This window comes from Chionomys nivalis, chromosome 4 (genome assembly GCF_950005125.1).
Source record: "Chionomys nivalis chromosome 4, mChiNiv1.1, whole genome shotgun sequence".
NCBI classification, from domain to species: Eukaryota; Metazoa; Chordata; class Mammalia; order Rodentia; family Cricetidae; genus Chionomys; species Chionomys nivalis.
This window is the reverse complement of record NC_080089.1, coordinates 104,229,913-104,255,765: the sequence shown is the minus strand read 5'-3', so window position 1 is coordinate 104,255,765 and position 25,853 is coordinate 104,229,913. Positions and strand designations below refer to the sequence as shown.

The 25,853-nt window shown below is 53.2% G+C and overlaps 5 protein-coding genes across 9 annotated transcripts; all 5 read right to left on the bottom strand.

Moving 5' to 3' along the window:
- Window positions 1-32: 32 nt before the first annotated feature.
- On the bottom strand, window positions 33-4,999 carry Ifrd2 (interferon related developmental regulator 2). The gene is made up of 12 exons (XM_057767561.1): window positions 4,761-4,999; window positions 2,908-3,027; window positions 2,736-2,820; window positions 2,485-2,609; window positions 2,245-2,402; window positions 2,044-2,094; window positions 1,777-1,955; window positions 1,589-1,694; window positions 1,212-1,349; window positions 844-972; window positions 674-769; window positions 33-549 (listed from the first exon to the last, which is right to left on the bottom strand). Exons 1-12 carry the CDS (start codon window positions 4,816-4,818, stop codon window positions 469-471), a joined length of 1,326 nt encoding a protein of 441 aa, XP_057623544.1. The 5' UTR covers window positions 4,819-4,999; the 3' UTR covers window positions 33-468.
- A 375-nt stretch (window positions 5,000-5,374) lies between these two features.
- On the bottom strand, window positions 5,375-7,739 carry Hyal3 (hyaluronidase 3). 2 transcript variants are annotated; one of them, XM_057767707.1, is made up of 3 exons: window positions 6,849-7,739; window positions 6,222-6,311; window positions 5,375-6,102 (listed from the first exon to the last, which is right to left on the bottom strand). In XM_057767707.1, exons 1-3 carry the CDS (start codon window positions 7,737-7,739, stop codon window positions 5,833-5,835), a joined length of 1,251 nt encoding a protein of 416 aa, XP_057623690.1. In that variant the 3' UTR covers window positions 5,375-5,832. The 2 variants fall into 2 exon arrangements, with proteins under 2 accessions (XP_057623690.1, XP_057623691.1); XM_057767708.1 differs by lacking the exon at window positions 6,222-6,311.
- Window positions 7,740-8,402: 663 nt separating this feature from the next.
- Window positions 8,403-11,384, bottom strand: Naa80 (N-alpha-acetyltransferase 80, NatH catalytic subunit). Its single transcript, XM_057767709.1, has 2 exons — window positions 11,324-11,384; window positions 8,403-9,587 (listed from the first exon to the last, which is right to left on the bottom strand). Coding segments are annotated over exons 1-2 (1,002 nt in total). The 5' UTR covers window positions 11,326-11,384; the 3' UTR covers window positions 8,403-8,587.
- Window positions 11,327-15,444, bottom strand: Hyal1 (hyaluronidase 1). Of its 3 annotated transcripts, none has more exons than XM_057767703.1 (5): window positions 15,317-15,444; window positions 13,932-14,855; window positions 13,422-13,511; window positions 12,954-13,260; window positions 11,327-11,505 (listed from the first exon to the last, which is right to left on the bottom strand). In XM_057767703.1, exons 1-5 carry the CDS (start codon window positions 15,374-15,376, stop codon window positions 11,327-11,329), a joined length of 1,560 nt encoding a protein of 519 aa, XP_057623686.1. In that variant the 5' UTR covers window positions 15,377-15,444. The 3 variants fall into 3 exon arrangements, with proteins under 3 accessions (XP_057623686.1, XP_057623687.1, XP_057623689.1); XM_057767704.1 differs by having other exon boundaries at window positions 13,932-14,498; XM_057767706.1 differs by lacking the exon at window positions 15,317-15,444 and having other exon boundaries at window positions 13,932-14,176; window positions 14,259-14,289.
- Window positions 15,445-19,216: 3,772 nt separating this feature from the next.
- Window positions 19,217-24,066, bottom strand: Hyal2 (hyaluronidase 2). Of its 2 annotated transcripts, XM_057766222.1 has the most exons (5): window positions 23,956-24,066; window positions 22,737-22,987; window positions 20,923-21,889; window positions 20,404-20,493; window positions 19,217-19,932 (listed from the first exon to the last, which is right to left on the bottom strand). In XM_057766222.1, exons 3-5 carry the CDS (start codon window positions 21,841-21,843, stop codon window positions 19,531-19,533), a joined length of 1,413 nt encoding a protein of 470 aa, XP_057622205.1. In that variant the 5' UTR covers window positions 21,844-21,889; window positions 22,737-22,987; window positions 23,956-24,066; the 3' UTR covers window positions 19,217-19,530. The 2 variants fall into 2 exon arrangements, with proteins under 2 accessions (XP_057622205.1, XP_057622206.1); XM_057766223.1 differs by lacking the exon at window positions 22,737-22,987.
- Between the last annotated feature and the right edge of the window lie 1,787 nt (window positions 24,067-25,853).

Here is a 25,853-nt window from a genome sequence, read left to right as displayed (position 1 = left end):
GGGGAAGGCCAGCAAAGAACTCATGATAAAGGTCACGGGGAACAAGTATGGTTTAATACTCTGTCATTTTTAAAAATCAGCACATTCATTCTAGGTAGCTTTGTCTACCTTATGCCATTATGGACAGGAGCCAGACCCCAAAGGAAGTGGCTCCAGGGTTCAAGGTTTAAAAAAGGAAAGGGTCAGTCCTTTCTCACCTGCCCCTCAGCTCTGGGACTGGTGCACATTTGGTTTCACCTGAGACAGGACAGAATGAGGCCATAGCCCCAGGGCTGAGTGCAGATACAGAGGGCCAGAGTCTTAAGTGTCCTGCTGATCCCTTGGCCCTCCCACATTTGTCTATTTTTGGTTTCATCATTAAAAAAAATAATAATAAAGTGACAATCACTGGTGGGGACCAGTTCTTGCTCTGTCTTCTGTTAAAAATATGGTAAGGGTATGGGTAGCCTTCTCATTGGCCAGTCTGCTTCACAAGACGTCTGCCCGCTTGTCTCTCGCACGACTCCGGGCCTTGGTCCTGGCTTTGAAGGCTGCAGCATTGTACAGGTGCTGAGGGAGGCAAAGAAGGGAGCCTGGTGAACCGAGAAGGAAAGTTCGGGCTCCTCCCGTAGCCAGCTCACAGTTCGAGGCCTCCAGGGAACAGGAGGCAAGATAAAGGTGCCAAGATGCAAACCTTTTCAAAACGTGAAATCTTGCAGGCCTTCAGGGCAGCGGCATCCAGCACCAGCACAGGGCCCAGGCCAAAGATGTCCCGTAGAAGCTCGTTGTTCTGAAGACAAGGCAATTAATTAAAAGCATTCTGAAGCAGTCAAGCTAGGCAGACCTCCCCGTAGAGCCCCTCACCTGGAGGTGATAGTGCATGCCCGAGCCCAGCACATCCTTGAAGGCTGTGTAGATGCGGTGGCGAGCCCAGGTGTCTATGCAGAGCACTTCCAGTCCAAAGCGGATTGTCTCCTCCTCACAGTCACCACCCTGTAGGTAGAAGGCCCAAGACAGGACTGGCTAGCATGCCTGGAGCACTCTCGTGTTTGTGTGCTGCAGGGAGTTTGAGACAGGGCCTACATAGCCCTAGCTGTTCTGGAATTCACCATGCCTCTGCCCCTATGTGTGTGTGTGTGTGTGTGTGGGGCGCGCGGATTATAGGCGTGGACCACCACACCCAACCCTTCAGGACACTTTTTTAAGGAATACTCGTGTTCTCACACACACACCTCAACGAAGTGCAGCACGGCTCGGAAAATGGAGCGCTGGCGTCGGCGGTCAATCTTGGCACGGTACTTATTGCTGTCAGTGGCTAGAGTACGCAGGGAACCACAGAGCGCCTCCATGTCCTCATAAACAAAGTCCTCCTGTGTGGGAACAATGAGGTGCTGGTAGAAGCTTGAATTCTGGAACTGGGCATGGTGCTGCTCTCCTCTGCCTGGCTCCTCTTCTCTCAAGCCCTCCTTGGCCTCTCCTCTGAATCCCCACTAGAGCACCTAGCATGTTAAGTGTTGGAGTCACCTCCCCTACAAAATGACCCAAGACTGAAGATTTGTGTGTGTGTGTGCGTGTGCGCGTGCAATGCCAGCGGGTACTTCCCTCGCACCTCAAGGTCCCGGGCAAGCTCAAAGAGCAGAGCAATGGCTTCGCCAGCAGCAATCCGCAGGTTCACGCTCTCGCTGGACAAGAGCTGCGGCAGCTGGGGCAGCTGCCTAAGGAAACAGCGAGCTAAGTTTCATGTAGGGTTGATGTCCCTTTGCAATCCCCCCACTCCCAGCAGGCAGCTGTTCCTACCTGTCGAGGATGTGGTTGATATGGGTACTAGGACAGATGGTGAGCAGCAATGCCCAGGCCTGCAGGGCAGCACAGAGCAGGCCATGTAGGCTGGCAGGGACCAGAGCAGCAGGGGAGCCACTAGGGCCACAGGACCAGCTGAAAATACCTTCCAAGCAAGCCAAGCAAGAGACCAGGTCCTAGGAGCACAGGGAGACAGGGGAGGTTCACAGACAGAGCCACTGAGTCCAGCTACTACACCATAACCCATGCCCAAAGTCCACTTACCTGGACATCAGTGGCAGCCACATAACAGCCCAAGCCAAGAGCAGAAGCGCACTGTTGGGAAGAGGACAAAGCTAGGCTACCATGGCTCAACAACAGGAACATCACACGAGGCTCACCCTCTTTAGGGTTGGGATTCTCAAGATAGGTAGACCCCGACATCCTGCTCTGGGATGAGGGTCCATGGGGCATGGACATACTCACATGGAGTCGGGCAGCGGGGCTTGCAGTACTGTCACTGAGCACCGAGATTAGCAGTGGTCGCAGGCTATGGAACAGCTCCTCGCCCTTGGGTCCAGGGCCCAGCTGCACACAGAGCAGGCCTAGCACCGCAGCAGCCAAGGCCTGTTCTTCACCCTTCCCTACAGGATGCTTTCCAGTTAGCGCATGCAGCAAGCATCAACACCTGCCTAGCTAGGGTTCCCCAAGCGCCCAGGACTTGACCTTTCTTAAGGCACTTTTCCAGGGCATCCGCCAGCGTGAGGCTGCGCTCCAGCAAGAAGTCAGGAAGCAGGTGGGAGGCCAGGGCCAGGCGCAGGCTCTCTAGAGCTCCTTGCCGGGTCTTGGCACTGGGAGGGAGATAGAGAAAGGGTTCACATGGGTGATGGCTCCCTTGGTTCCACCTGGCAAAGGCTGAGCGTGCAGAAGCGTGTCAAAGGCCCTGCATGCAGAAGCTGGCCAGCAGCCAGAGGTACCTCTTGTCAGTGAGGCAGTCCACCGAGTCCTTCAGCTTCTCCTCCAGGTTGTCCTGCTGGCTCTGCTCATCCACAGCCTCCCCACCTGCCAAGTCAGCCGGGCACCACTGAACCCCGTCCTTGCCCAGTGGAGCCCTCGTTGCATCCCTGTCACACTTCAACCCGCTCTCACCCAAGTAGTCCTCTGCAGTGGTACTGAGCAGGCTGGGACAGTCACTGGTGGTACTCCGGGCCTCACTGGCCGCTTCATCCTCGCTGGAACCTGAGTCGGCTTGGGTACTGCTCCTGGCACCTGGGGAACATGAAACTGCTATCCGAACAGCTTGCATGGGTGAGGGCTGACTCAGGGTACCTCGTGTAACTTCATGTAGAGATGAGCAAACCAAGGCCAGGTTAAGCAACACAGGGACTTGAATTCGGAAGCGAGGAAAAAGGGGAGGAGGTCTTGCTGCTAGGTGCGAGGCCTACCCAGGGACAACCTGCCAGACTTGGTGAGCGGGGACTCCTGGAGGGTACAGCTGCTTTAAGGAGAGTAGGAACCACACAGTGACAGAAGGGACTGGATGAGTCCCACCTAGGCCTGTGGCCCGGTTTCAATTATGCTCAAAAGTGAACAAGTAAAAGTTAGGGCTCAGGGTACAGTACTACACAGACCCAAGGGTCTTATGTTCTCCACTGGGCTATACCCTAGCATCCCTTGTCCCACCCCAATCTTGGCAGAGCTATAGTTTGACCAGTGCCCAGTTTTGAACAACTGACTTGTAAGGGTATTGCTACAGGCCACCACACTCACTAAGCTACCTATCAACTCTGGGAGAAGCCCAGGTCCCAGTGCGTGTGCTGAGCGCTCAGTGTTCCTGAGCCTCCTTTGGTCCATTCCGGGCCATGAACTTTAGTTATAGATATAATGGCTCCTCCTAGCAGTGAAAGACCAGAAGAAGCTCTTGACTGTTTAAGCATTGAAAAAGAAGATAGGGGATTCCCAAAGTGTCAGTAGGGCAGGTACATTCCTGTGTGTGAGTTCTCTCCAGGGCCAAGGACTGGCTTTCAGACAGAGCTACTTGCTGCAGCAGAGTCCTGGACAGGTTCTGATCTGGTGGCAGTCCCTACCTCTAAGGGACTATTGACATTACTTGCCTCAAGGAAGAAGCTGAGCCCATGCCTTGGCTTCTGTTCACCTTTATTCTTACTGTCACTTATCAAAACAGCCCAGACTTCCTTATTTGCTTCGCTGTACAGTGGTCCTTTGGTTGCCAGGCCTTTGCACAACAGGCTCTCTGCCTGGGGCGCTTTTCCTTCTCAGGTCTCACCCAGGAGCTCCTCTCACGGGGCCTCCCCATGATTCCATCGGAAACCACTCAGTAACTGGTTTCAGTACTAGTCCTTGTAACCCTACTAATGACAAGCCGCATTACCTACCCAAGCAGCATTAAGGTGGCAGTCGGATCAAAACTGTGCTTGGCAGGCACTCTATCTTAGCAGAATTAACATGTTTACCGCAACAGGACATGCTTCTGGTTGAGGCTGATAAGGAGTCTCAAGATGGACTCATGCTCTTGGACGTCCACCGAGTCTCCAGCCCAAGTGCTAAGGCCTCAGTTCTGTACTTTCCCAATCACACTGTCGGTTTACAGAACAGACGAGGCCTCTCCACCAACTTCCCTGCGCAGTCTACCAAATGCACTAGTATTTGGCAAAGGGGCTGGCTTCACTCTTTTGTCTAGAGTAATTGTTCACCGCCCCCCACACACACAGCAGCGATGGGAAAATCTAGGTCCTTAAATGTTGGCCAAATCACCGCTGCGGGCGCGGGATTTCGAAAAACAGCTGGCAATGAGCTCAAGTTGGGCGCACACGTGGCCAATGCCTGCTGGGGCACGTGCGAGCCTTAGCAGAATTCCGGGAGGTTGCACTGGTCTGATCCCGCAAGATTCGCCAACCCAAGACCCTCGGTGACATCCAAGGGGAACCACGAAACACCTCCCGCTCACTACTGAACCATTCTACCGGAGCCCCCGGGCTCACCTCCTCCACGGCGCTGACCGCCCTTGCGGAGCGTATTGCCCTTGCGAGCACGAGGCATTCCTGGAACCAGGAGTCAGGGACACGGTAAGGGGGCGCGGGGTCAGGGACCTGGAGGGCGGGGACTCCAAACCAGCGAAACGCTGGCCGGTGCACCGAGTTGAGACTGGGGAAGACGACAGGAGCCACACGCCGCGCGCGCCACCATCTTCGTGAGGCGCCCCGCCCTGTCAAATGGGTCGCTGGGAAGGTGAGTTCCCCGCCACCCGGTTCAGATCCACATCCACGCGGCCGAAACTACTATCCCCAGGCATCTGCGAACACAGATTAGGGCGGCCCGAGTTGAGCGCAGTGCATGACGGGAATGGTAGTCCATTCTGGAGGCAAACACGCCGACGCCGCTCCAGCTAAACTATGTACCCACAATGCCCTGCGTACCCCCTTTGCCCCTCCTCCTCCCCTTGTCCCCGCGGCGCCTGGGTTGATTGTTAACTCAGTAGTTTCCCTCCTTGCTGGAAGCTTTGCTAGGCCCTTGTAATGGGATATCAGCATTGAGGCCAGGGTTTGACACTTGGTAGAATAGAGAGGACAGACAAACCTCAAGTAACGAAAGAGTGACTTTATGGATGAGAGTACAAATAATAGCCTAGCATTTAACAGGCCTTAGCTTATTTATTTATTTATTTTGGCAAGGGCACATGCGTGCACGTTTATATACGCGTGTCTTGGTAAGAGTGTAGGGGTTGGCTCTCTGCCCCTAGCTATGACTTCTCAGTAGCTGCACTAAGGTATAGAAACAAAGCCGTAGGCAGGCTGGCAGCCTTAAATGTCTGGAGCTGACTCCCTGAGGCTGCTCTGTTGCCTTAAGTCAGATGACCTCTGAGGGCTCTGAACCAGGTTTTATGTTTTTAATTATGCCCTATCTATTCCTTAGGAATTCTGAGGGGAGGTGTATTGGTGGAAGTAGCCTATTTACTTGGTAAAGTTCTATTAGCTAAACAAAGCAGAAAGGCGAATTTCCCTAGCCTGGGAAAGTGGTGGCAGGGACAAGAACCAAGGGCAGGAACTCCTGACTTTATGTAGCTTCCTTAGGTTCAGGTTTAGGCTCCTGGCAAGTAGGGCCAGCCCAACCCAAGTAACAGCGGCATCTGAAGGACTTCCAAGCTCCAAGACTGCCATCTGGCTCAAGATGCAGAAAGGCTTCCATTTGTCCCGGGTCTCTCCGGGCACAGCGACCATGGCCATGACATAGTTGGTGACTGCAGGCCATGGCAGCCTTTGTCACATTGATCACATAGGGGCCTAAAGTGCCCACTAGGTAGTCTTGGAGACGCCAGCACTCCTCCTAAGGAGAGAAGAGATATGTATACATCATTGCTCCTTCTCTCATTGCTCCTTCTCTGACTCGGCATGGCTTCTCCCTTAACTTAGGACTCCAGCGTGTGCACGAGGGGCCATGCTCACCTCAGAGCTGGAGAAGCTCAGGTCCCCCCAGAGAACCACTCCAGTTGCTCCCAGTGCTGCACTCACGCCAACAGTCCTCACCAGGTCATCCTGGGGGCAAAGAACTGTTAAGACAAAGCTGGACTGGCTAGATTCATCAGGGCCCAACTTCATTGAAGGTACCATTTGATTTACTGCTATGATTGATCTGCCTCTAGATAGGGCCCTTTTGACAGAGCTCTTAAGTAATTTCCCAGGACCTCCAGAGAATAACTGTCCTTAGACCAGATACCCAAAGGCTGGATTCTATCTAACCCACTGAGATCTCCCAGCACACATCCATGCCTCCTTACTGCAGGCTGGGATCTTTTTGTTTTTGAGACAGGATCTCATTATATAGCTCCAGCCCATCATGGAACTCACTCTGTATACCAGACTGGCCTCGAACTCAGAGATCTGCTTCCTTCTGCCTCCTAAGTGTTGGGATTAAAGGCATGTGTCACCACCGCCCAGCAGGATAGGAACTTTTTAAAACCTCTAGATCATGACCGCCTTCCCAAGTCCTTTAGGCAATGTCTTCTCTTCAGGTCCTTCTAGAACAGAGCTGTGTCTCTGGACTCAGACTCTTAAACCTCAGCTTTTACTTACCAGAGACAAGAATCTCCTGGAGTTCCGGTGTGTGAGGCGAGCGTAGGCCAGAACAGGTAAAGGATGTGCATGCCCAGCAAGGGCTACACGGAAGGCCTCCTCTAGGCGGTGTTGGACGAAGGCCTGATGGTAGGCAGGTGGCATTTTGGGTGGGAGATAGATGCTAGGGAAGATGGCGCTAGAGGCAGCCCAGAGCCAATGTAGTTGGTTGTTTCGGCTAACAGTGGCTGCATGGCAGTGGCCTGTATAGTTGGAAGCCGTATTATGCCAGCCATTACCACAGACTGGGTATCTATAAAAACCCCAGAGCCCACGTGGGCGAAGTGTTCGGCCCAGCTGCAGTGTGGACTCCATCAGGGCACGAGCAGCCTGCTCAAAGCCAGTATGGGCTTTGTGGAACTGTTTCTGAGGGCCCATCTGGGGGAACATCTGCTGTGCCCAAGCCCAGGAGGCCGCCTGGTAGACTTGGCGATGGGGACCCCAGTTCCCAGTCCAGAGTGGATACCACTCTTCCCAGTCCAGCACTGCCAAGCCAGCAAAGCTAGACCCGAGGCTGTGGAGGATCTGATGGGCAGCTTGTGCCAAGTGGCGGTTTAGAGACACAGCCTGAGGGATACCCCCATTATGGACTGTGCCTCTAGGACCAAAATAAGGATAAAGACCAAACTGGTTCTTGTAGAAGATGGTGATGTTTTGGCCATGAAAATGCTGGCCATAGTTGGCTATGATGCTGAGGGCACTGAGTGGTAGGTGCACACCAAAGTGGGCCTTACATCTTGCTGAGGGTACATTCCACAGCACAGAAAAGGGACGCTCAGGAACCTGCAGCAAAGACTGGCCATACACCAAGCACAGGGCTACCCCCACCACCAGGGTTAGCCCTAGCTGCATGGTCGTGCCACAAAGATGGAAACCTGCAGGAGAGAGGGGGTATGAGCTTAGAGTCCACAGCCAAGGCCATGCCTTTTGCACAGCAAGGAAAGCTGAAAGCTGGGAAAGCTTCCCAAGTTCCTCCCCTCAAGGGGCAGGGCTGGGGGTTAAACATGGCTCCAAAGTGTTCCATGGGTCTCTCAGAGAGGCCATACCCCAAGCATCCTGTGCTTGTCCATCCCTCCAGTGTTGTCCATCTCTGTTACGGCACCATCATGTTCTCTGAGGCCTCCCCAACTCATGGCTGTCACAAGTCCCCGGCTTTCCCATGCCTGTGTTGTCTCTGCCTCAAGAACACTCGGCGCTTGCCTTCTCGCTTCCCTGACTTAATTCATATTCAGCACTCAGGTCTCTACCATCACCTATCTCCCAGATCCCTTCGGCTCCCAGCATGAGTCCTGCCACACACACAAATTCTTCACTGCCAATGTCCAGTGCCAGGCTTGACACATAGTAAGTACTTGGTAATGAGCAAATGGGAAAGGAACAGTTACCCTGGGCCTGGCAGAGGAGGAGCAACAAAGGACAGATATTACCTCATCAATGGCTCTTGGGCCAAGTTAGGGAGAGGATCTGGGCAGAGGGGTTAACAAATAAATTGTCACAGCCATACCTAATGGAAGCCTTTATTCAGCCACACTAACAGCTTTGAGTAAAAGCTCTTAAGCCACCTCCTGGCCCATTGGTACCCAGGAAACATACACAGGCTAAGGTTGCCCCCAGGGGCTAGGGGGCTAAAGTATGGCCAGTGGGCTGAGGCTGGGACTGTTCTGGGCAATTCAGTGTCCCAGACAGGTAGTGCCTAGCCTTCAGATGTTTTTTTCCATCCAGAATATAGGGCACCCCTTCAGATCTCGGTATCGTGTCTCTAGCAGGCTTTGAGCGAGAAGCCCTGGTGAAGGAGGGGGTGATGTGGTCAGAGATTGGGGTAAGGGAGGAGGTGGTGGCAATGGGGGTCCCTTGGAGCTCTTTGGGATACCTTGGGCAGCTAGGATAGGCCCCTTGCAGGGTGGCTGAGGGCAGGGTGTCTTAGAGAAGGCACGTAGGAAGGTAGTGGGCAGCCGACGGTTGGTGAAGACCAAACCCTGCACAGGCTCACCTAGGTGGTAGCCCAGATGGGCATAGAAGTATAACTGATCATGGGTAGTGAGGTGAAGCCGGCGGAAGCCCCGGGCTCGGGCAAAAGCCTCCAAGCCCTCCATGAGGCGGCGGCCAAAGCCACGGCCTCTCAGAGCCCGGGCTACCACCACTGTCTCCACTAAGAGGCTGTGAGGATGGTCCAGTACCCGTGATAAGCGGGCATGGCCCACCACAATAGGGGATGCTCCAGGTGTGGGATGAGGGCTCAGCAGCATCAGGCAGAGGGGGAAGGCATCTGAGGACTGGCCCAGGGAGTGGAGACGGGAGGCACGGCTGCGGGGCCACTGGTCATTGATGAGGTCAGCACAAGCACCCAGAAGCTCAGGTCGACAGTGCACAGGCTCCAGGGTCAACTCAGCTGGGTTGAGGGCTGGGGTCTCCTCTGCCTGGCGTTCAGGATCCAGGGTAAGCTCAGCTGGGCCAGGACGGAGGGTCATCTCTGGGTGGCATGTGGAATCCAGGGTCAGCTCAGCTATCCTAGGACTCAGTGACAGCTCTGGCTGGCGTGCAGGATCCAGGGTTAGCTTGGTCAGGTTGACTCTCAGGGTCAATTCTGGCTGACATGCAGGATCTAGAGTCAGCTTGGCTGGGCTGGTACTCAGGATCAGCTCCATCCGGTCTAAGGTAGGGGTCAGTGTGGCTGGGCCAGGGCTCAGAGTCAGCTCTTGCCTACAGGTAGGATCCAGGCTCAGCTGAGGCAGACAGGAAGCCAAGGTCACTTCCCATTAGGTTTCAGGTGGCTCATTGCCAGGCTGGAGGGTAAGACCACAGTCTCCAGGCAGTGGCATCGCCTCATACACGAATTCACCTCCTGTGGATAACAGCCACGCTAGGCTGTGTCAGGAAGACAGGGTGGAGGCAGGGAAGGACTGAGGGATGGGGGTATGCATCTGGGAACTGCGGAATACACTGGAAAGTACAGGTGTCCAGGAAGAGACCCATCCCTATGAATGAATGAACCCAGGTGTCCTACCCCAACACTGGAGGGAGGCCGAGGGGGGTCATGGTAAATGCTGGAGGCTGTGGTAGAACCCAGAAGTTCTGGCTACAAATTTGTTGACCATTACAACAGCTCACTGTGCCAGGCTAACCAACCTCGCCCACTTGCGGGCTATCTCTTGCTTTGGTTCGGGTTGCCCCCACCTCTGTCTCTCTTCAAGGTATGTAGCTTATGCTTGCCTCAAAGTAGCGATCCGACTGCCTCAGCCTCCTAAGTCCTAGGATGGCAGGCATCAGCCGTCATCACCCCAAGCAGCCTGTCTTATCTGTAGTAGTCCATGACTGTAGCTGGCTAGCCTGGCAAGGGGTGAACCAGATATCTCTCTACTTCGCTATAACCTGAGTTTTCTTTTTCAGAAGAAAGATCACTCCCAGCAGTTGCCTGTCCCTCCTCCCTACATGTCGGCTCTCCACTAGCTCTAAGCTTTTACAACTATCTGAGCCACACCTGCTATCAAGTGGATGCTGGGACCCACGCACCCACCCAAACAGGCCCAGTCCGCCCCCATCACCACCACCTGCCTTCCTTCCTGGAGAGCAGAGCTGATGGTTCCCCTCTCCGATTCTGTCCAGTTCAGGACACTTTGGGTACAGACCCAACTGTTGCTACATATGGTGTCCTAACAGCATCAGCATGGAGATTGGCCCATTGCACAGAATGTGGCTTTTGCAAGCCTGCTTGCCTCTGGCCTGAGTTTCATAGCTACCCTGATAAGGACCATGGCTTCCTTAAATCTAAGGTGTCCAACGGTCACCAGACTGGGGACCCAGGTCACCAGGTTGGGGACCTAGGCCTAAACCCAATGTCTAATCCTCGTTATTTGCCCACCTTATTTTAGGTTTTGCTGGAAGGGGCTATGTTGGGGAATTTCTTGGAGTGCATGAACAGTTAAGTCCCTTTCTCTCATCTGCTCCCACGTAAAGTGCCTCCTGACTCCCCTTCCCAACTTTCCCTGAGCATGAGTTCACCCCTCACACAAATCCCATACCTGGGCTTTAAGCCCCTTACCTGCCTCAGTCAGCTCAGTCGGAGCAGCGTTCCCTCCCAGCTCATAGGCTGCTTAGCAAGGACTGGAAGGAGGAACCTCAGGGTCCGCCCCTACCCAGAGCCTCAGGGTTCCCCAGACCGGCTTAACCCCTTCATTGCGGGCCCCACCACTGTAGGTAGAGCAAAGCTCCCGGTATTCAGAGAGGGTGTGCACCTGTCCCTTGTGGGACACAGGCCAGTGATCTTTTGGGAGTGGGGGTTTTGAAAGTTTGATTATGGGTGGGTGTGGCTCAGCATGCTGGGGGGGCGGGGGGAGGGCCAGCACTGTTAAGACTTGAGGGGCGACACGGCCACTTGGGGGACCACAGGCGCGGGGAGGATAGATGAGTAATGTGTGATATGTGAGGGTGATACTGACATGTTAAAGCCGAGTTCCGGGATGGTCCGCGTCCAGCCTGCGCACGATTCGGTATCTCGCGGTCTCTGGCTCCGATTCCTCGGTTTGCCTACGCTGGTCCCAACCGTACGGAGGACTCACAGCAGTCTTCCCCGGAGACGGCGTACCTCCTCCTAAGTCCTCCGTGCCCGGAATGTCACCACCTAGACACCCCGCCCCTGGTTCTGAGCGTCACAACAGAACTAGTGCAGGCCCATTCGGTCCCCCGGTTTCTTCCCTTCCGGCGGTGGCCAGGCCTAAAACTTCCTCCCGATGGCTCCGCCTTCTCTTGGCCCGGCCACTGCAGGCCCTGCCTCTGACTTCTAGCAGCTTGCTTGTGTTTGGCTCCGCCTGCACCTCTCCCCGCTCCGCCCCGGGCTCGCAGTAATGGAGTTTCGTTTTGTCTCCTCTTTGATAGTGTCTAGCAGCCCTAGTGCATCAGAGGACTTCTTCCTGATCATGGAAAGCAGTGGTCTTTAGACAACACACTTGGGTGAAAGAAACGAGCCTTCCCAGTGCTTTCTGGGTTCTGAGACCTGCCTATTTTAGGAGCTAAGTAAACAGCTAAGTAAAATACAACAGCTTCCTTGGCTGGGTTGATTAGTGCTAGTATCTCTCTGGAGATACGGGGATCCTGTAGAGTGGTGTTATTGTGTTTTCCCAGCTCATTTAGGGCACCACCAACACACAGTAGGTGTGCAAGTTTCCGTCTTTGGAGCCAGATAACCTAGATTTCAATATACATCTTGGTTTTGTTTTGTTTTCTGTTTTTCTTTTTCAAGACAGGGTTTATCTGTAGCTTTGGAGACTGCCCTGGAACTCATTCTGTAGATCAGGCTGGCCTCAAACTCACAGAGTTCTGCCTGCCTCTGCCTCCCTAGTGCTGGGATTACAGGTGTGCACCATCATGCCTGGCCTTGCTTGTCTCTTCTTGCTGGGCAACACTGGACAAAAAGTACTCCCCTCAGTGGCTAGGAATACAGCCTAGTGGTAGAGCACACACTAGCATGTGTGAACTCCTAACTTCAATTTCCAGCACAGCAAAAAATAAGTGAAAAGTATTCACCCCTCCTGCATGTCTTGAATTGTGAAGACTTCTAGTGCTTACTTAGCACAGGTCTTGGCACAGAGCAGACATATGGCAAATGTCAGCTTTTGTGACTGCTGACTCATAGATTCTGAAGGACTTGCCTATGATTCTGCCAAGTAGGTCCTTATAGTGCCTGCCCTTAATTCTGAGTCACTATGTGACTACCCCCATGAGTGTGCCTATGTGCATATGACTAGAACAGTGGTTGAGTGTACTCCTGACTGTGACTGTATTTGAGGAAGTCATAGGAGGGGCTGGAGAGATGGCTCTGAGGTTAAGAGCATTGCCTGCTCTTCCAAAGGTCCTGAGTTCAATTCCCAGCAACTACATGGTGGCTCACAGCCATCTGTAATGGGGTCTGGTGCCCTCTTCTGGCCTGCAGGCATATACACAGACAGAATATTGTATACATACTAAATAAATATTTATAAAAAAAAGAAAAGAAAAGAGGAAGTCATAGGTAGGCCCAGGGTATGTTAGGTGTTCAGCATGTGCGAGCAGGTCCAGCTAATCACTACGTACCCTGCTTCTCACACCACTTTCCACGCCATCCACGGTAGCAGCGACACTTGAATCTCATAGCCATCTTTGTCCGATCGTTAAGTGTGAGGGTACCATTGAGGCTTGGGGGCCTGCCATCACTTGTTAGCTGAATGGAAAAACTGGCTGGATTGAGGGTGAGCAGAGCCTCGGGATAACTGGGACGGCGGGCACAGCGACCGTGGCTGGAACACAGAGCTTCACTGCAGAGGAGAGCTGCACTGGTCACGTTCATGATGAAAGGACCAAGTGTGGAATCCATATACTCTTTAATGACCTGGCATGATTCCTGAGTGGGAAGCAGAGTGTAAGTGACCGCAGCCTGCCTGGGCCCACTCAGTCCTTTCCTCTTATAGGTAAGTAATACTTCACTCAGCCAGGACTTCCTGGGTACAAAGAGTAAGCCCAGTCTCCCTTCATCCCTACCCCTCCTCCCAGACCTCGACTTACCTTGGTAGATGTATTTTTTGAGCTCACCCAGACCACCACACCTGCTGCTCCCTGAGCTGCGCTCTCCCCAATGCTCTGTTCCAGCTCCTCCTGGGAAGGAGATTGCATAGTTCTATGGGACCTACTGTCCTTCCTGCCTGTGGGAATTACTGCAACGTCACTGGATGGGACAAATAATATGTAGCCTTCACCTGAGGCTGCTCTAGTGCTGATAGCTGGGGGCAAGCCTGTTCTCTGTCTAGCCTGTAAATAGACAGGAACTAATTTTTCTATTAAATTATGAATCACCCATACATAGATGTTCTATGTATGTGGGAATGATTGGACAAAGTACTAGGGTATAAGTCAGTAGGAGAGAATTTGTACAAGACCTTGAGTTTGATTTACATGACACCCCCCCCCAAAAAAGACAGAAGTACCCTGAAGCTATGTGGACTCAGCTGTTGGACCTATTGCTTTATTATCTACCAAGAAAGGCTGACAGTGAAGACAAGGTGACAGAGGACTCACCAGGGACAGAAGATGATCTGTCATTTCATAGAAGATCTGCACGTAGGGCAGTATGGGCACCCTGGGGTCTCTGGAAGCGCTAGCTACACGGAACGCCTCTTGTACACGGTGTCGAACATACAACTGTGCTTTCCCTGTGCCCATCAGTGCTGGAGGCAAGTAGATACTGGGATAGAGGGCATAGCTCTGGTTCCATAACCACTCTAGCTGGTCATTCTGGTCACGGATGTTTGGTGAGCACTGGCCTGTGTAATTGGAACTTAGGAAGTCATAGTTGTAGCAGTCAGGGAAGCCATAGTAGCCCCAGAGGCCACGAGGACGCAGTACCTGCCCCAGCTGGAGGGTACCCGCCATCCAGGCCTGTGCAGCTTCCTGGAACTGGTCCTGAGCTACTGACTCCACTAAAGTTTCCGGCCAGTCAGGGTGTTCTGCCTGGACAAGTGCCATCGAGCGCTGTCGATAAATGTCCTTGCTGTCCCAGTTGAAGGCCCATCGTGGGCGCCATGCCTCCCAGTCAATGACTGCCAGTCCTGAGAAGTCAGGTTCAGGCATGACAGCCTTGATGTCCTGGAATGCGTGAGCAAGGTGGGTAACCAGGCTGGCATTCTGGGGCAGGCCACCACATACGGCTTCCCCGGTGGATGTATAGTAGGGGTAGGTGCCCAACTGCCAGCTGTAGAAAATTGTCATGTTAAGGCCTTGAAAGCTCTGCTCCTTGTTGGCAATCACGTCAAACACACTGACATCCACATCCACTCCACAACTCTCCAGGCACCAGTAAGTGTCTGCATTCCAAACAGTGATGAACGGCTTGTTGGGTACCATGGAACCTCTGGAGCCTTGGGCCAAGTTGAGCAAGGTCAGGAAGAGGGTACAGACGTAAAGCAGGTGGGCTGCAGTGGCACGGGGTGGGTCTGGGGAGACCTGGCCAAGGGAGGCATATGTCAAACTTTCTGAACCCTGCTTGAAGTAGTTGGGCCCAGCCCCTTCCTCAGAAGGTTGTCCCTGCTGTGATTTTAGTTGACCATTAATCTGCAGGACTCAGCGAGGTCAGAGAGCTGAGTAGAGGCCTGGAGAGGAGCATTGCCATGAAAGGTACAAGTGAGTCCCCTCTGTGGCCAGGACTCTGCCATCTGCTTCCCCCAAGCTTTGCCTTGGCCTCATCTTACCCACCCTTTCCCCCAAGGACCAGAGGAAGTGTCACATCTGTTCTGAAAGAGGAGCTGAGAGCTGAGCCCTCAGTTCCAGGCCGATCTGATGAATAAGGGAGGCCATTCCGTTTCTCCCACCAGAAATCCTGGCAACCGTTGGGAAAAGGGATGCTCAAGTGACCAAGAAGAACCCAGCCCTGGAAACCCGCCAGCTGCCCACTTGTCCCTGCTGACCTCAGGACTGAAGGGTTTCATTCTCCAAACTTCCTGACCATGCTGTGTAAGCACAAACATGGTTTGGCTCAGTTCTGGCCTTAGTTGCAGCAACTTCAAGAAGCTGCTGCTTGTGGCTGCTGCAACTTCTGGGAAATTCTGAGCTTTTGTAGACAGTCGCACCACCCAGTTTATGGGCTGGCGGCTGGTGTTGGCACAGGGTGGGACTGGGGCTGGTCTAACAACAGCCCCTCCCACTCAGACAGCACTTGGGGAGGCTGTGTCCTTACTGGGGCTGGAGGCAGAATAGCCAACCAGATCCAGCAATGTGTGGTCCTGCAGTGTGGTCCCTGAGGACTGTATGCTTGTAGAGGGAGTCCTTTCTTCATAGTACTGTGACATTTCAGCCTCTGGGCACTTTTGCCTTTGTGGGTGCCCTCCTCATTAAAACAAGTTTCTCTCTGTGTGTGTCTCTGTCTGTCTGTCTGTCTGTCTGTCTGTCTCTGTTTCTGTGTCTGTCTCTCTTTGCAGTGCTGGGAATAGGACCCAGGGCTTCATGCTTGCTAACCAAATGCTCCATCACTAAGCTATATCCCTAGCCCTTCAAAAAGACATTTTGAAAGCATAAAAAGCCCTGGTGAGATAGCTCGCCAGTAAAAGCACCTGCAGCCAAACTTGATGACCTGAGTTCAATACCTGGGACACACTTGGTAGAACTAACCAGTTAAGTGTGTGGTCCCTGAGGAGTATATGCTTATAGAGTACTTTCTCCACACCACTGTGACAAGCGGTATTTTCTGACTGCCACCAAGCATCATGGCATGCACATGCCCACATGTAAGTACAAATAAATGTAAAATGCTAATTAAAAAAATAATGGAGATCAATAGAGAAATACACTTTACTTTTGACCTTTACACCACACATATATATACTTATAACACACACACACACACACACACACACACACACATGCATGTACACAAGTCAAACAAAATTTTTTTGTGGGTTCCTAGAAGTATGGAGGCTCTAAGCCCTGCCTGACTGCCTAATAGGTAACCTATCCCTGGTTCTGGGAGGTTCTGTGTTTGTGAAGTTGAGGTGTGTCATCACCCTTTGTATATTCTGGTCAGTGACTGTGACTGTCTTTGTGAATTGTTAACTGGGCCACTGCTCAAATCCCCAGGGGTTTATACATACAAGTGTGGGGTCTCAGGGCCTGGGACCATGTGCTAGCAAGGTTGCTATTTTGCGATCATGAGACCCTGTATTTGCATGACCATGGAAATGAGCAGGGGTCATGCATAAGTACTGTGTGTTCATGCGTTTGTTGTTTTACTAGCTCTGTGAATCATGGGCTGGTTACTGAGATCTGCTAGGTGCTCAGGCCCAGGCTTGCCTGCAAGGGCTGGGAAAGTAAGAAAGGAGAGGACACGGCCCGGCCCAGGTGGAATGCTGTCTGTTCCTGAACCACTGAAGCTCGTACTTGGTGGCCACTGAACACTGGCGCTCACAGTAGGGCTACCATATGGGCTTGGTTTCACTGCCTGTGCATGCCTAGAATCTTTGAGCAGCCCCACATTGCTACCCTGACCCTTCCTCTACCCCTTAGGGTGTTCTGGTTATCTCTGGTGTGGCATGACTTTTTCTTAAGCAAGTGTAAACAATTTCTATTCATTTCAGATAAAGTACTGATGACAGACCAAAGAGACTATTATTCTGTCCAAGTCTAACTGGTAAATCAAAGAGGTTTTTTTTTTTTTTTTTTTTTTTTTTTTTTGTTACATTACAGGAAGAACATGAGGGGCTACTTATAGAAGCCACATGACTCAAAGGCAGCTGTATCACCAAAAGGCCCACCCTAGCATGGGGAACAATACGCAAAAGCTGTTTTCCTTGGAACAGCTTGCCAACTTGTAGATAGCTCCTCTCTCTAGCAACTATTTACTGCTTTTTAGTTTTGGAGAGGGGGATTCATGAGTCTTGTAGCTTTTATATATATATAAAATATATATATTCAGTTCCCAGTACTCATCCCTGTGTGTTGTTGGAAATCACAGGTGTGGAGGAGACGGAAGTTTCCCTAGTCTTTGCTTTCCTTTGTTGAACTCCATTATTTTTGGTCTTTTTTTTTCGAATTTTAAAATTAAGTCTAGTGTGGTGGCACGTGCCTGTAATCCCAGTGCATGGGGGGCAGAAACAGGTAGATTTCTGTGAGTTCAAGACCAGCCTCATCTACATACTGAGTGCTAAGCTAACTAGGGCTGCATAGTGAGACTCTTGTCTCACAATTTTTTTAAAGTTACGTTTATTTATTTATGTATTTGTATTTGTGCCACAAGGTCATACAGAGGTCAGAGGACAATTAGGGAGCTGGTCAGTTTTGTACTCAGGTCATCAGGCTTGATCGCAAGTGCCTTTTACCCAGAGCCCTATTTCTGATTTATTTATTTGTTCATTTATTTTCCCCAAGGCAGGGTTTCTCTGTGTAGCCCTGGCTGTCCTGAAACTCACTCTGTAGACCAGGCTGGCCTGGAGCTCACAGAGATTCACCTGCCTCTGCCTCCTGAGTGCTGGGATTAAAGGTGTACAACACCATCAGCAGGCTCCTCTTTTGTTTGAAGATATGTAACTGGCCTATATGAGCCATATACTCATATGTGAGCTATACCTATAGAGCTTAGGCTGGCCTCCAAGCCAGGACTGGGCTTGAACTTCCGATCTTCCTGCCTTTATCTCCCAAGTTACAGGGATTACAATAGGCATGCATCGTCACCTGGTTCCTCCACATCCCTTTCAAATCTCAACATGGTTGTTGGCTGTCCTTACGCACTTTCTGGTTCTGGTGCGTGAACTCGGGACTTAGTGCAAGCTAACCGTGGGAGCACTTGTAGGGCCACTAAGTTTCTTGAGGACAGGGCTGAGGGGGTCATCACTGACACTCTAGGGGGCCTGAGGGAAGAACAATGGAGGTAACACCGGTCAGAGTTGTCCCAACTACCCCAGCTCTGCTACTTCTCTCCTTTGAATCTCCCATTAGGCAGTTTGTTCTTTTTTTTTTTTTTTTTGCTTTTTTCGAGACAGGGTTTCTCTGTGGTTTTGGAGCCTGTCCTGGAACTAGCTCTTGTAGACCAGGCTGGTCTCGAACTCACAGAGATCCGCCTGCCTCTGCCTCCCAAGTGCTGGGATTAAAGGCGTGCGCCACCACCGCCCGGCAGGCAGTTTGTTCTATGCACGGGAGAGGGTTTTTGTGTATTTATAACCACACCCACACCCAGTGCTGGTGATCAATCCCAGGACCTTCATATATCTAGGTGAGTCTCTATCACTGACCTTATATATATATATATATTCATGTCCTGGCTCCAAAGCTGACCTTTGAGGATGACCCTGCTCCGCGGATCAGGGTAGTTCCATCAGGTATCCATGTAGTGATAGGGATTGACATCTCAATCCTGACAGCCTACCTCCTAGACCCAAGAGAAGGCTGTGACTCAGATGGTGAAAAGGGTCATGTGACAGGAGTCCCCTGCTCTTGGATCAGGGAGCAGAAATGCCCTTGTCTATAGGAACATCCGGGAAAATCAGGCACCACTTCCCCTTTCTCCATGGGTGGCTGAGGGAAGAAAGCTGGTGTTGGCCCAGCCTGAGCTACTGGGACAGGTGGCAGATACACAGCCAGCTCTATCAGTCACACAATGGTGGGCACAACTCATTCCAGTCAAGGTAAAGTGGAAGTGACGTTAGGGTAGAGCAGGAATCCTACTCTGGTGGGTCCTGCCCCCCACAACTGCTGAGCAAGCACCGCCCTAGGCCCCAGTGAGGGATTCAGCTGAGGGATTCAAAGAGCTCAGCTTAACCTCATCAACAACCCTGAGCTCTCTTGCACACACTAGCCCAGAAGCAGGAAAACCAGGCACAGTTGTTTTATATTTAATTTACAAAAGAGACCCCAGAACTATAAACTATCCAGGAGCAGGGAAGTAGAGTCAGGCCTTCCCTGGTTTAGCTATAGCCTCCTTCTTCACTGGCAAGATGAGGGGCTTCTTGGGGGATTATTTTCTCTCCCCCTTAGAACAGGGGGGTGACAGTTGCTATGGATGCCTGCTAGGCATCCCGGGGGCTCTGCCCATGCCAAATTCATTTGTCTACCCCCAATAGGCTCCTCATGCCCAGATCCTTGTGCCAGAGGCCAGCTGGAGTGATATCCTGGGAGGGAGACCCCTTTATAAGGTTCAGGTAAGGGCCATGGCTACCAAAGCCAGCAGAGCGATGAGGTGGGACCCAGCCCAGGCTCTTCTGGCACTTCCCGCTTCCCGCTTATTGTCTCTTTGGCATTGCTCGCCACCCCAGCCTAAGTAGCACTGGCAGCGAAAGTGCGTCTGCAGGTAGTTGAGGTCAGCATCGCTGAGCTTCCCCTCGGGTCGAAGCTGGGGTTCATTAGGTGTATGGCCAGGCACTAGCCGGAAGCTGCTGGCACTGAGGTGCAGGAAGGTACTGGCGCTGGGATTACGGCGCACACAGCGTCCATGGCCATGGCATTGGGTCCAACTGCAGTACTGGGTGGCCCAGGACACATTGACGACGTAGGGAACCAGCCACTGTGTCAGGTAATTCTTGAGGTACTGGCAGGTCTCCTGGAGGAAGAGGCCAAGGTTAGCAGGTGAGCATCCGATGGCAGCTGCCTCAGCCCAAAGCCCTGATGGAAACTGTCTACAACTCTTTCTTTCGGCAGCGGTGGAGTTGGAATCCTAGCCCAGGCAAGTGTTCTCTGAACCTCATCCTGGGCACACTTACTTGTGTACATATGTACATATCATATATTCAGTTCCGAGCCTTTACGGTCCTGTCCCTAGTGAGAAGTGGGGTGGAGACAGACTGGAACCCAGCTGTGCGGATGAGGAAGGGTGGAACTCCAGCTGTTCGGGACAGCATTTCCTCTTCCTGGGAACAGGGTGGGGGTGCCCTTCTTCTCTGTTGGGTTCAGGGACAAAGCCTCCATGCTTAGGAGGGAGCCAAGCTAGACTCAGTTCATATACCCAGGCGAGGGTGGAAGCCAAAGTATAAATTCCCCACCAGGTTTGGCTGGCTGGGGAGGTCTCCCTTACCATACTCGACGCATACACTGAGTCGCCCCAGAAAATGACACCAGCTGAGCCCAGGGCTGCACTCTCACCGATGGTAGAGATGAGGTCCATCTGTGGGAACGGATGATTACTGAGGAAAACTGACGGCAGACAGGAGAGAGGGACACACCTGTTCTAACCTGCTGACCACAGTGCAAGCCTTCCCCGTGTGCCTCCAGGCGGGGCTGTTCTGCTTTCTGGGTTTAAGTCCACGTCCATGCCTACCTGGGACCTTCGTCTCCAAAGCCAAGGGCACACATTCTGACTCCTAAGTTAGGATGACTGGCTTTAATTCTGTGCACTTTTCATGGACTTCCTAGAGGCTCTAGGCTAATTCTCAGCTCTGGGCCTCAGTCTTATTTACAGAATGAGGAAGACGTCGGCCTTCCACAAGATTAAAAAAATGTGGAACACACAGTAAACTCTAGTACTTTTGGTCCCCGATAAACCCAAGCATGCAGTGGTTCCTGGAGGAAGAAGGCAAGGCCCTGGAACACATACCTGACTCAGTCCTGTGAGTCCTCGGGTGTATGTGGGGCGTGTGAAGACGTACACTGGGAGGGCATGGTTCGCGTGGTGGGTGTGAGCCACACGAAGGGCCTCCTGAACACGGAAACTCACAAAGTTGCGGCTGTGTGTGGAGGAAGCCAGTGTCTCATCCAGGTACACAGAGGGAAAGAGAGCGGTGCTCTCCGCCCAGAGCCAGGCCAGCTGGTCGTTGCGAGCCACTTCCACATCAGGACAGCGGCCTGTGTAGCTCTCCCAGTTCTGGACATAATCATGATTATAGCAGTCAGGAAAGAGGTAGAAGCCCCAGAGGTGCTGAGGTCGGACTGCCTTGACATAGCGTAGTGTATTCAACATGAACTGCCGAGCAGCAAACTCAAACTCATACTGCGCCTGCTTTACTATTCGGTCTGGCGGCCAGTCAGGGTGTCGACTGGCCACCAGCTGGCGTGAAGACTGCCGGTACACATCCTTCTCCTGCCAGTTTCGCACCCATACAGGCCTCCATTCCTCCCAGTCAATGACCGCCAGCCCCCCAGGCTCCTGGGTGTGAATGTAGCGCTCCACAGATTCCTTCAGCATGGGCAGGTGTGCGCACAGGCTACCGTTCTGAGGCACACCACCGTGCACAGACATCCCAGCTGCATCGAAGCGTGGATACAGGCCTAGACGGTCGTAGTAGAAGGTGGTGATGTTCTGGTTGACAAAGCCCTCATTAGGTGAGGCTTCCACATCGAAGGCCCTGAGGTCCAGGGGCACTTTGTGGCGCGGGGCACATTCTTGTGTGGGCACATTCCATGCAACCACAAAGGGTCGGCCAGTGAAGATGGGTGGCACTGTGGGCTTAAGTTCCACGGCCCATGCTACCTCCAGCACCAGGGCCAGTGTGATGATGGGACCCAGTCCTGCCCGCATGCTGGGGGCTACAGGAAGTGTCACCTGCCTGGTAGCAGCTCAGGAACTGAAGGAAGTGTGGGAGAGAACAAATCAGTCTAGACAGTTCCAGAGGCGTGCAACCTAATCCCATCTACACTCCCCAAACCCACACTGTGCTCCCCACTGTGTCTGCCAAGGCCATAAGGAGTTTGAGAGATGGATTCTGAAGGGCAGGCAAGAGACCTAGGGACTCTACCAAACCACAGAATTTTCTGGAGCTGCCTGTGGCTGGGCAAGAATCTACTTTAGGTCTGTCCCTTCTGGAAACGGGACGAATTAGGCTCCAGACTCACGGCCAGAGTCACTTACATGCCTAAATACCATACAGCAAACGGTTTTAGAACACCCTGAACACAAGCTCCACCCTAGAGGCCCCCCCAGCCCCCCGCTAAGAACTCTTGACTTAGAGAAGGGATAGCATTTGGACACAATGCACACAGAAGCTGGGAAGCTGTTACGAACACGGCAGAGGAGCTGGTATCTGTACAACATGCTCCAAAGCAGAAGAGTGAGGCTGCCAGGATTTAGTTCCGGGCACCGACACTGTCTTTGGCTTGGAGTAGGCGTCCGGGGACAAAGGGGCAGCGGAGTTCGCACCGCGGTGCTCGCCGACCTGCCCTTCCCACCACAGCCACCGAAAATCTGTGCGAGTCCTCGCGACCGGCCTACACCCTCACCTCCTAGCACAAGAGATCCCGAGTGGAGGGTATTCCTCTCGGTCTTTGTGCGGGACCCCGCCCCCGCCCCGCACGTGGGGCCAGAGTTCACCCGGGTGGGGGTGGGGTCCATGGGTCATTTATGAAGGCGCCCCTAGAGACTCAGAGCCCAGCTCATAGGGAGAGAGTCACCAAGCTTGCAACGCCCGCCCTCACCTCGCACCAGGCGCCACCAGGACCCACGCCAGGGCCGCCGCCATCCTGGTACCAGCCAAGCCCGCTCCGGCCCTTCGCACAAGCACTGCCCCAGCTCGAGCCTCTGCTGGCTCCGCCCCGAGGCCAGCGGGCCCTTTAAGAATCTAGCCTCGGTGGTGGACCTGTGGCAGGATTTGCGGCCTCGCGGGGAGAGTGCGTTCGCCTTCCTTTCTTCCAGTGCTGCGTTTCGAGTTCGAGGACCCCCAGACCTTCTGCAGAGGAACATAGTCTTCTATCTGTGATCTAATACTTTTTGGAATCGGGATTTCCACTAGGGTCTCAGCCGCGAGAATCATCCAGACTCAGATAGTACCCCCACAGTCTGTCGCCAGTGGAACAGTCCACTCTTTCCAGCCGTCCTCTTAAAGGGGTAGAACACTTGATGGGGCGGGCGGGCGCGCAGAGGTGGTGGTATGTGGAATAAAGGCTTACGGCCGAGGCCTTGACTGGGGGTAGCTGCGGGTTCAGTCCCACATTCCTGACTTCGGACTCTAGCAGTGTGGGCCCTTTGTGTAATATAAGAGATTTTGACCCGAGTGAATCCCGAGCCGCCAGGGACATTAACGACCCGCCTTCTCGGATCCCAAGACTCCCTACACTAGCTTGCGGTCAGAGGGAAGCCCCGCCCCTTGCCTGTCTAGAGGAGGGGGCCTAGGACGGCCTCTGAGCCCTCCCCTGGCAAAGCCGACGCAGCGGTTGTCCTGGGAACCAGGGGGTAGGTCGTCGGGTTTCTAGAGGGGCTGAAGTTCAGCCTGGTCCCAAAGGAAAAGTGGTCTACTCGCTTTCTCCGGATCCACACCAGGGTAGGCCAATCCACTGGATTCTCTCCCGTCCAGTCTCTGCGACGTGGTAGAGGTGGGATGGGGACTCCCAGTCAAGCACGAATAAAGTGCAAGTCGCAGAAGTTTCGGGTCGGAATTATGGAAAGTAGGCTGCAGTGGCTCCCTAGTGCCTCTAGTCCACATTTTGAACCCTTCTGCCTTGCAATCCCCTTCTGGCAGGGAGTAGTAGGCTTAGAGCTGTTCCCTCGCCTCTTAGATCTGCTCTTCAAAGCACGACTCAACTTCCCGAAGCCGCCAGCCCCTTTCCCGCCCGCACGCCTGAAAGCTAGGGAGCGCCGTAGCCGCTAGCGCATCTAAGGCTGCGGCCCGACCAGCTTAAAGGTCGTCTCTGGGCTCACCTGTGCGGGAGTCTGTCCGCCCAGTAGGTTGGCGGCCTCCCTTCTTCCTGAGGTGGGCTTCTCCAGCCAGGCTACTAGCACCAGCTGCTGCCCTGTGGGCAGCCTGCTGGGGATTTGATAAACCCCATTCCCTCCCCCCCCACTCCCGCCTCCCACCCCTGCCCTTTCTCTTCACTTCCTGCTGCCCCTCTGGGCGGAAAGGGACAGGAACAGGGGCTGGGAGGAGAGCCCCCTGACCCTGCTTCCCTTGCTGGCTGGCAGCCCTTGGCCCACGAATTGTGCCAGGTGACAGGAAGGACATAGGCCTAGGGTCAGGCGCGCATCTCCTTGAGGTTTCAATCATCCTCAAAACAAATCCAGAAGTGGGGGGGAGGCGAGTGACGGTATTCATGGGAGTCACACTATTTTGCTTGATTGTTTAGCTAATGGCCCTCTAGAGCAGGTGCCAAAGAAGGAAACTATCTCGTGTGAGGGGAAGACTTGGGTGGGGTGGGGTGGGGGCTTCCAGTAGCTGAGTCAATTTTTTTTCCATTGACAGCGGAAGTATCTGAAGTATGACAAAGGAGACAATGTGACAATGTGTTAATGCCTGTGTCTGTGTGATATGGGAGTGGGGGGTGGGCAGGGGCTAGGAGAGTGTGCGGAGCATGGGGCTTCTCACACATGATGTGTGAAGATGCGTGTCCCTGTGGGAGAGAGCGCACAAGAGGGACTCTTGAAGACCAGCAGGGTCCCTTCTGACCTCTCTGGAGGTGCAGGCAGATTTGCCTGCTGTCAAATCACCTGAACCAGCCACCCCTCAGAACCCAAGTGGCTCACCTCCCCAACGCTAGGGAGTTCCCGTGCTAATAAAAAGTTGTATGGGGGCTGAGTGTCCAGCCCAGGCTTTGGTCCTACACATTAGTGGAGCATCCCTGAACCCCTGTGTTGGCTTCACAAGGGACCAAAGCTTCTAGGAAGCTCCAAGGGTGGGACTCCTGGGAAAACAAAGACCAGGCCAGACTGCCCAGGGCAGGGACACTTCCTTAGGCAGCCAGCAGGAAGGAAGTGAGCACAGCCCAGCCGGATGGAGTGGGGAAACACTGCCCTGATGCATCTATTGTTTATAGCTTTGGGGTCAGCGAAGCAGGTCCAGAACAGGGAGTTCCCCCAGGCAGGATGGTGGCGGTGGGAGATAGGATACTGTCTGATATGGTCAGCCTTGGCCTCTGAACAGGAGGCGTCCTGCAGGGGATGGAAGTCATTCTACAGAACTGGAAGTCTAGGCTACACAGGGTGATCCTACTCAAGACTTGACAAGTTCCAGCCCCCGAGCAACTCGAAGACCAACTGCCCTGACTCTGGGTTGATGAATTCCTCCTTCCTAAAGTTCTTGAGCTTAATGGCGACAGGCCAGGCCTAGCAGAGAGGCAGAATGTCCCCTGGCAGCAGAGAGCTGATGGTGCACTATGGACAGAGCCTAGTGAGAGAAGCTGCAACAGACCTGGGAAGAGTCAGGTGTGTGTGGACTCCAGAGCCTGGTAGGAGGCCAAAGGCATGGTGGGAAACTTTGAGGGCCATGGGGCTTAAGCTGTAACCTCACTTGAGATAATATATTACTGCTGGGACCAGAACTATCCCACAGCTATGTATGGTCACATTCACCCCTTAGGCAAGGCAGCTAGGCAAATCTGAAGAGTTTTAAGACCTATTTCCAGCTGGGCGGTGGTGGCGCATGCCTTTAATCGCAGCACTCGGGAGGCAGAGGCAGGTGGATCTCTGTGATCTCTGTGAATTCGAGACCAGCCTGGTCTACAAGAGCTAGCTCCAGGACAGGCTCCAAAGCTACAGAGACACCCTGTCTCGAAAAACCAAAAAAAAAAAAAAGATCTATTTCCCCCAGTCCCAAAACAAGGTGA

Bases quoted from the DNA above. Each gene is read 5' to 3' on its own strand.
- Ifrd2 (XM_057767561.1), bottom strand. From the start codon at position 4,818: ATGCCTCGTGCTCGCAAGGGCAATACGCTCCGCAAGGGCGGTCAGCGC. The intron at 1,695-1,776 runs GTAGGAACAGCT...CTGTTTCCTTAG, and splicing joins ATCAACCACATCCTCGACAG to GCAGCTGCCCCAGCTGCCGC. The intron at 550-673 runs GTTTGCATCTTG...TGCCTCCCTCAG, and splicing joins AGATTTCACGTTTTGAAAAG to CACCTGTACAATGCTGCAGC.
- Hyal3 (XM_057767707.1), bottom strand. From the start codon at position 7,739: ATGCAGCTAGGGCTAACCCTGGTGGTGGGGGTAGCCCTGTGCTTGGTG. The intron at 6,312-6,848 runs GTAAGTAAAAGC...CTTTGCCCCCAG, and splicing joins CCAGGAGATTCTTGTCTCTG to GATGACCTGGTGAGGACTGT. The intron at 6,103-6,221 runs GTGAGCATGGCC...TTCTCTCCTTAG, and splicing joins TGAGCTTCTCCAGCTCTGAG to GAGGAGTGCTGGCGTCTCCA.
- Hyal1 (XM_057767703.1), bottom strand. From the start codon at position 15,376: ATGTTTGTGCTTACACAGCATGGTCAGGAAGTTTGGAGAATGAAACCC. The intron at 14,856-15,316 runs GTCAGCAGGGAC...TCCCTTGGCCAG, and splicing joins TGAAACCCTTCAGTCCTGAG to GTCTCCCCAGACCCACCCCG. The intron at 13,512-13,931 runs GTGAGTCCTCTG...TCTCCTTCCCAG, and splicing joins CAGATCATCTTCTGTCCCTG to GAGGAGCTGGAACAGAGCAT.
- Hyal2 (XM_057766222.1), bottom strand. From the start codon at position 21,843: ATGCGGGCAGGACTGGGTCCCATCATCACACTGGCCCTGGTGCTGGAG. The intron at 20,494-20,922 runs GTATGTGTTCCA...CCGTTCCCACAG, and splicing joins GACTCACAGGACTGAGTCAG to ATGGACCTCATCTCTACCAT. The intron at 19,933-20,403 runs GTAAGGGAGACC...CTCTTCCTCCAG, and splicing joins CAGTGTATGCGTCGAGTATG to GAGACCTGCCAGTACCTCAA.